The sequence below is a fragment of the Phytophthora infestans genome, genomic scaffold (assembly GCF_000142945.1).
Source record: "Phytophthora infestans T30-4 supercont1.8 genomic scaffold, whole genome shotgun sequence".
Lineage (NCBI taxonomy): Eukaryota > Oomycota > Peronosporomycetes > Peronosporales > Peronosporaceae > Phytophthora > Phytophthora infestans.
Genome location: NW_003303751.1, coordinates 1645851 through 1653058, shown reverse-complemented (window position 1 = coordinate 1653058; position 7208 = coordinate 1645851). Strand labels below are relative to the sequence as shown.

The following is a 7208-nucleotide window of genomic DNA, read 5'->3' as shown; positions in this document are numbered from 1 at the left end:
CAAGCCGTAGTACTTCGGACGGCAGTTCGCGACGTAGTGGGCGCTTCCAGCGGAAAAGATATTGATTATGTCGCATCGCGAAACGCCTAGCCGTGCTCGCCGTCAGGATCGCTTTGTCTACATTACTTGTTACGAGAATCGTTGAATCGTCAATCCAGGCTGGACCCCTCTCAACGTCGCCAACGGTAAGTTCGTTGATCAAACTTGCAGCCATATCAGATGTCATCGAGCGAAACGCCTTAGATTCCGCTTCCGTCCAACGCTACCCGGACGGGAAAAACGAAGGCGATGCACGACACGCAAATAGATTGGTCGCGAACGACTCATCAGCCCGCGCACGACGGCGCTGCGCATTCCTTCCTTCGTCCTCCATAGATCAGTAAATACTAACTTTGCACTTGCGTCGCCAACATAGCTCCTCCAGTTCCTGTCATTCTCCCAGGTCACATTAACAAACGTCTATCAGGTCTCACATTGTCAATCCACAATCTACACACCAGCGTCTGACTCCGTCAATCGGCAAGTAGAATTGCGTTTGCTCTATTCTGTTGAACGTAGGAGCAGATGTTGACCAGGTCGATCACAATCATGGTACTGTACTTCGATCTCATCATTTTCGTTCTCAAGTATTCGCACTAAGCCAAGCCAAGACCAGAGCTGCTTGATACAAACACCATTTAAGTTATTAAGCTTCCCAAAAGATTGAAAAGAATAATAAAGCAGACCTTTAAGAGCAGCGCAATGGCCTTCATGTGTACCGCAACTCGCGCTGTTGCAACACCAATATTACACCGCGAGCATCATTCATGCAAGCCGTTAGTATTTACTGGACTATGGAGACCTCGTAGACCTTGGCGTCGTATTTATAGTAACGAAGGAAGTGTTTTTTTTCAGTCACAAACTGTTATAGTAACGAAGGAAGTCTTCTCCAGTCACATTTTGGGGAGGCCAGTCGCCACCGGTGCGTGCATCGGTATACCGGTCCTGCCCGTCCGACACGAATAAGCATTTTGGGGAGGCCAGTCGCCACCGGTGCGTGCATCGGTATACCGGTCCTGCCTATCCGTTCGAATTAATCCTTGTTGGGCTGTGCTATACAGCAACTTCGTTACTTCCTATCTCAGTATTAAAGGACTATTTTTCTGGTACAGTCGTGCACCTCCAATTCGGCACCGGTATCAGTCGATACCCTGCCAGATTTTATGATTACGCGAATCGGATGCGCAATTACCTTTGCCCATCACCACCCTAGCAATTAACCTCAACGGTCTTCCCCTCCTCGCGGAGGGATGACACGCCGCATCGATCTGATTTTGAATTTTGGATCGGACGTCTTCATACAAACACACACTTCGATTTTTACCGCCAAAGACAATGGGACATCGCCCTTCCTCCTACATGTCCCTAACTCTAGCACAAAAGCAGTCTTTGTGCGAGAAGCACAAGTCAGATCCTGCATGCTTCTCACTCCGAACTGTTCTACAAGGGTCTTCCTTACACGCCAGTCGACGTTTACTCCACCATGAAGTGGTTGTCTGAAGGCTGGAACAACATATCTGCAAAGACACTGATTAGAAACTGTTGGTGCCACACAGGCATTGTCTCAAAACTAAACGCAAATTTTGCACTGAATTAACAAAACTAATATCAGTGCACTAGATTTGCGTTTGTTTTTTGCTTTACGTGTTGTGCACTTATGCCCTGGCACTGTTGATATGGTCCGCCCTGCCGAATTGGAGGTAACTTACTGTAGTGCTACGGTCACGCCGAGCTCATAAAGTTACTTCAGGACACAATACCGGTAATTGGATTGGCTATAATCCTAAGTAGGGTATGACAGCTATCATACGGTACGGAACTACCCAATCGAATTCAGAAATCATCGGAAGTTGCTCCAAATGGAACGTAAAGCTTCACGTCTCAAGCGCAAGCCTCCTGTCTCCTCTGCTTCGACCCGCAACAAGCGCCGACGTCAGCAGGCTCCTCCTGATCCTGTAGCCCTAGCACTAGCGTCATCTCCTTCCTCCCGCCCCAAGCTCAAGACGCGCCGACTTGTCACTCCCAACAGAGTTGCAGAACCAAAACCAAAGGAGGAAAGGAAAAAGGTGAAGCAGCAGCTGCCACTCTTCAGTCGCTACGCAGACCCTTCTGTGCAGAGCCCCAGGCCCAAGAACAATCACTATAGTACAGGAACCACCCTATTAGAGACGCCACCATTTCGCCATTCCGAGGCAGCAGCTACTAATGGAGCCGTGGACTTGACCACTATGCCGGATGTGACGAAGCTGGTGACAGTGGAGGGAGACGGAATTCTGGAGACGATGCTGAGAGCGAGCACACCGAGAGTTAAGCGTAGATTCCCTTCCGAAGAAGCTCTGACCGACAGTGAGCAGAAGGATCGGGAGATCTTACGTCGTCGACGGGTGAAGCTGAGAAGTGAGTACTCGGCCATGAAGGAGCAACAAGTGCAACAAGATAGCGGCGCTACAGGCTTAATAATCGCATTACGGAGTGCCATATCGGAGAGGAATTTGAGCCAATCAGACGATCGATCGAGCGAGAATAAACCTGGAGAAGTGGAAGCAGAGGAGCGTGCGCGGTTGGAAGAGGAGGAAGCAGAGACGGACGAAGAGACGACGGAGAGCAAGATCAACCGACTGGGCAAAGTGGTGCACTTAGACTGGCGTCAGTTCTCTCTCTGGCTCCTGTCGGGAGCGTTCCTGCTTTGTGTGGTGGTCGTGGCAGCACCGTTCGCCAAGAAGTTATTGGAGCCGTCGTTGCCTTACTGTGATAGCGAGTGGATTGAAGCGAACGAGGGATCGTTTGTGCTTGCGGATCCTGCAGATTACTTTGATCGCTCGAAAGCCTTGCAGCCTTTTATTGGAGCCACTGCAATGGCCACACAGACGTCGACACCGCTCTGTCAGCCATGTCCCGTGTATGGCAATTGTCTCAATGGCTCCGTGATATCGTGCGCGCCTCCGTATCTACTGCACTCCGGACTCTGCAAGGAAAACCCAGAAATCCAGCAGAATTTGGACCAACTCGCCGTCGCAATCCAGAAATTCGTCGTCGAGAAGGCTGCAAAGATTGTGTGTGACAACGTGTCACTATGGAGCTACCTCACTGTAGGTCAAGCAGAGGCCACAAGAGACGCGACGACGTCAATTGAAGTGCTGCTCTCTGATGTGCAAGTCTTCGTGACAAGGACGATCTCGTTCGGCAAGGTTGTAGCACTGTTGCCTCGCGAGTATGTGTTAAATCGCGCTCTGGATATGGCTCTACGTGATTTGAAGGACATCTTTGTGACTGAAGACCAGAGACAGCTCGTCGTGGGCGGCAGTGTCGTGCCGTGGTCGTGCCGCGCCAAGCTCCAGTTATACTCTCACATGAAGCTGATTGCTCTTGCCGTCGCGTTGGGCACAGTGCTGGTCTTCGGCTACCGACAGTTTCTGTTGTATCGCACCGAACGGCAGTTGGTGGATCGATTCGTGAAGGAGGTGCGCTTCTTCCTCTTAGACCGGACTCGCAGACGCGATCGCTTCTACCCTTCCGATCATCTCCGCGACGATCTGTTCGAGAAACAATCGCTCCAGCATCGAGCTTGGTTGTGCAGAAGCGTCTGGCCCAAAGTTGTGGCTGTCGTGAACGACGATTCTCGGATTAGAGCGCGGGTGATGAAGTACGTACCCAATGCTGTCTTTTATTACTGGACAACATGTACTGATGTTACGAATGTATGCTAAATGTTACAGAGTGCAGGGTCAAGAGTTGGCTGTGTGGGAATGGGCCTCGTCATCGTCGCCGGCTCATAGGCGATCTGGAGGCAAACGAGGCGGATTTTCCCGCGCTCCGCTGAGGTCTCCACAAGCAAGTGGTAGACCGGGACAAGTGCACCAACGCAAGAAGGCTACATGAGTCAGCTCGTCGCGTTAAGTTTTTTTTAAGGCGACGGAGCAACAACGAGTTGATGAGCGGGTCCTGGTTTTAGTGGTCGTAGAAGTGAGGACAGAGATCGTCAGGTGGGATCGCAGTGAGTGACTCGAGGGAGAAGCTGCTACGATTGCGGAACTCGACTTGTCCGTCGCTTCCAGTCTTCTCTAGCGGCAATGGAGCGGAGATTTGGTAACTAATAAGCAAGTCAATCGTCTGCGTGAGCCAGCGACGTCGGCCTTTCATTGCGTCTCCCTCTTCGCCGTGACGATGACGTTGAGACTCCTGCTCTAACAGGTGACGCGCACGCTCCAGAGCCTTGAGTGCGACGGATTTCGTCTCCATTTTGCTTTCTCTGCTATCTGCGAGCAACGCGCTTCTCTCGAGTGGAGGCGGCACTAGTGCACATATGGCACGTGCGGAGGACTCGAGCAGCTTTGGCGTCTTCATGACGGAGCAGTTGTGGCAAAGCTGACAAAGAAGAAAATGGCCGTCGAGCTCCAAGACTTGCTGTCGATCGGGTCTGGAGTTGGCGAGAACGGCGAAGGAGTCACAGAGTGCGATAAGTGCTGCGCCGACACCACGTTCATCCTCGTCGCCTTCCGTGTCACGCGTTGCGCCAAGTGCATACAGCAGCACCTGGAGTCCATTTTGAGCAGCTATGCGAGCTTTGTTCGGTGGGTTCTGATGACAGAGGCAAGCGAGTGCAGTCGATGCAGCCTCGACGACTGCCGGTTGACTCACGGCGTCTACCAGCAACTGTAGGAGTAGCGTAGACGCACTGCTGTAGCCGATGGTGAGCTGGTTCACCGACGTATACGCCAAGTTCGCAAGACCTATCGCCCCTGCTCGAGCAAGCAGTGGACTGCGCTGTAGATTGGCAGCCGTGAGACACGCAGTCAGTGCAGAAGGTGCTTCAGCTGCCATCAAGGCACTCTGGTTGACTACGTGGTTGTACGCCATGTTGCCGAGAAGTTTGGCAGCCTCCGTCTGCACCCCAGAACTTGAGCTTTCTCGAACATATCGCACGACAATTGGCAAGAAATTTGGAGTAGCAGCAATTTGAGACCGAAGAATTTCGCAGTCTAGAGCAAGAAACAACTAGTAAGTCTCAAACTGGAGTTTAATACTGATAGAGCCTCATACCATGTGATAGATTTGTGAGTGCACTGAGCATGTTCTGCTGGACATCGACATCCCAGGGGAACGGAATTTGCTCTAGCTTCAAGGAGATATCCTCCTCGTCATCGTCGTCCCGTTTTTCTCGATTCCTTGGAGGAATGCGTGGCATCAGATGCTGGGCGAGGACGCGCACGACGTTTTTCGAGGCCAACACGCGCTTGTTGGGGACGTAACTCGCCAAAGCTGCACACAAACGAGAAGCTTCAACGAGAACTCGAGCGTTTTCAGAGTTTTCGAGGAGTTCAATTAGAGGCAAGCACACCCCGGCCTTGACGATCTGTTCGCGGATATCTAGTCCATTTTTCGATGATGCCGATGGCTGATGAGAGCGTGATTTAGTTCGGTAAATTGCAAGGTGCACAAGCGCTATGAGTACAGATCCAGTGACAACGTCGCCCATCTTCTGCTGCAGTAAGTGGACGAGGAATGGTAGTGCTCCAGCCTCAGCCACCTGCGGCGCCTGCGAGGCTGGAAGAAGCGCGAGACTCTGGGCGAAACGAGAGAATACGTCCTCCTTCGGGTCAATTACAGGTGCTGGCATAGAAGAAGTGGAGCAACCGAAGACGTCGTCGGGAACGTCAACCGGCGCAATGAATCGACACTGCCAGTTCTTCTGAGCTTCTTTGTCATTCCTTTTTTGATCAAGCTCAGTTTGGAGAGCTTGGACGGTCACTTTGCACCGTTTTCGCTCCTCTTCCACGGTCGCTTGTTGAGCCAGAATCTGGTCACGCTTGGTGCTTTGCAGCATTTGAGTAAGATCATGGACGCGAACCTGCAATCTACCACCACAGAAAGAGTTGTACAGGGTTAATAATGAATGGACCAACAGCAGTAGCTCTTTGCCACCTACTTGTGGACTTGTGACTCGAGATCACGGATCTGTGTTAGTGCCCGGGTCTCTCTTACGTTTTCCTCTTGTTGAATCTCCACCAGTTGCCGAGAGAGCTCCAGCTCCTTTGGTGTTGGCACGTGCGGGTATTCCTGTCACGCTTTTTAGTTGAGCGACACCAGGTCGAAAACTTAAAGCGAAAATTAGAGCGTACCGCATCTTCTGGCTCAACTAAAGCTCTCCCCGGCATGTAAACGACAGCACCTCGTCGAATAATGCTATCATTCTGATGATCAAGGTGGTTTGTGAGTGCACCAATGTGAGTGCACCAATGGGAGTTATCTATAGAATTGAAAAAATCTGCATTTTGGGAGCAAGCTGGTGGATATTGCCATTCCTTTTAGCTATTTTTAATTCGACATCGTCTCGTTTCCTATTTTTATATATTACGAGGACATGACCTTCACTCTCACAGATCCAGGTTTTTTTGCCCCAACATCAGCGTCATTGTGCTGGCTTGAATACACAGCTCACTGGACGAAGGATCTGCTTCTCGACCACATTTTTTTCGTCGCGACAAACTTGAGTTGGGAGCTCGGATTTGCGTGTCATCTTGAACGATAACTCGCACAGAAAGTTGTTGAAACGCACTTCCACTTGTGGAAGCGGTTTACTCATTGATCGCTCCAGCCGTCTCGCCACGTGGTCGTGTTGAGCCGATGAACCACTTGTCATGAGCTTAACTCCATTGTCATAGCCGATCTCGTCAAGTTTTAAAGTCGAATGCTCCTTTGATGTAAAGCTTGCAGTACGCATATCCGTGAAGGGCCTTCGGACGGTTTACATGCAACAGAGCAAAACGAAAAGTGATTAAGAGACTCACGTTTGTTGCTAGACGAAAAGATGTAGCTGTAGCTTTCCAAGTCGATGAACCGTCGTGGCATATAATTATTTCGATCGCATCATCATCAGCTCTGGCAATCGATCAAGTAAAGAAGTCCCCTGAACAAGCGCAGATTGCACTTCATTTACCCTTTTAATATCGGATTACAAGGATTGGAGGAATATTTGACATATCGCCAGATCGATTTTGATTTTCCTATGGAAATTTATCAGACGACCCCTACGACAAGCATCTGCCCACACTGACTGTGAAAAAGAAACACTTCGAGTTCGCACATGCTTTCAGCGGCGCTAAGCTATCCAAGAGCGACGAAAAGCAGCTAGTGCTTGGTTCCGACGAAGAAAACAAAGCTGCAGTGGC

The 7208-nt window shown here is 50.6% G+C and overlaps 2 protein-coding genes across 2 annotated transcripts; one reads left to right on the top strand and one right to left on the bottom strand.

The window, feature by feature from the left end:
- Positions 1 to 2450: 2450 nt before the first annotated feature.
- On the top strand, positions 2451 to 3815 carry PITG_06394 (uncharacterized protein; the record flags this gene model as incomplete). Its single annotated transcript, XM_002998478.1, has 3 exons — positions 2451 to 2465; positions 2589 to 3682; positions 3770 to 3815. 3 exons carry the CDS (start codon positions 2451 to 2453, stop codon positions 3813 to 3815), a joined length of 1155 nt encoding a protein of 384 aa, XP_002998524.1.
- Positions 3816 to 3857: 42 nt separating this feature from the next.
- PITG_06393 (uncharacterized protein) lies at positions 3858 to 6622 on the bottom strand (the record flags this gene model as incomplete). The annotated part of the gene is made up of 4 exons (XM_002998477.1): positions 3858 to 5018; positions 5080 to 5887; positions 6022 to 6096; positions 6479 to 6622. The coding sequence occupies 4 exons, from the start codon at positions 6620 to 6622 to the stop codon at positions 3988 to 3990; spliced, it is 2058 nt and encodes a 685-aa protein (XP_002998523.1).
- Between the last annotated feature and the right edge of the window lie 586 nt (positions 6623 to 7208).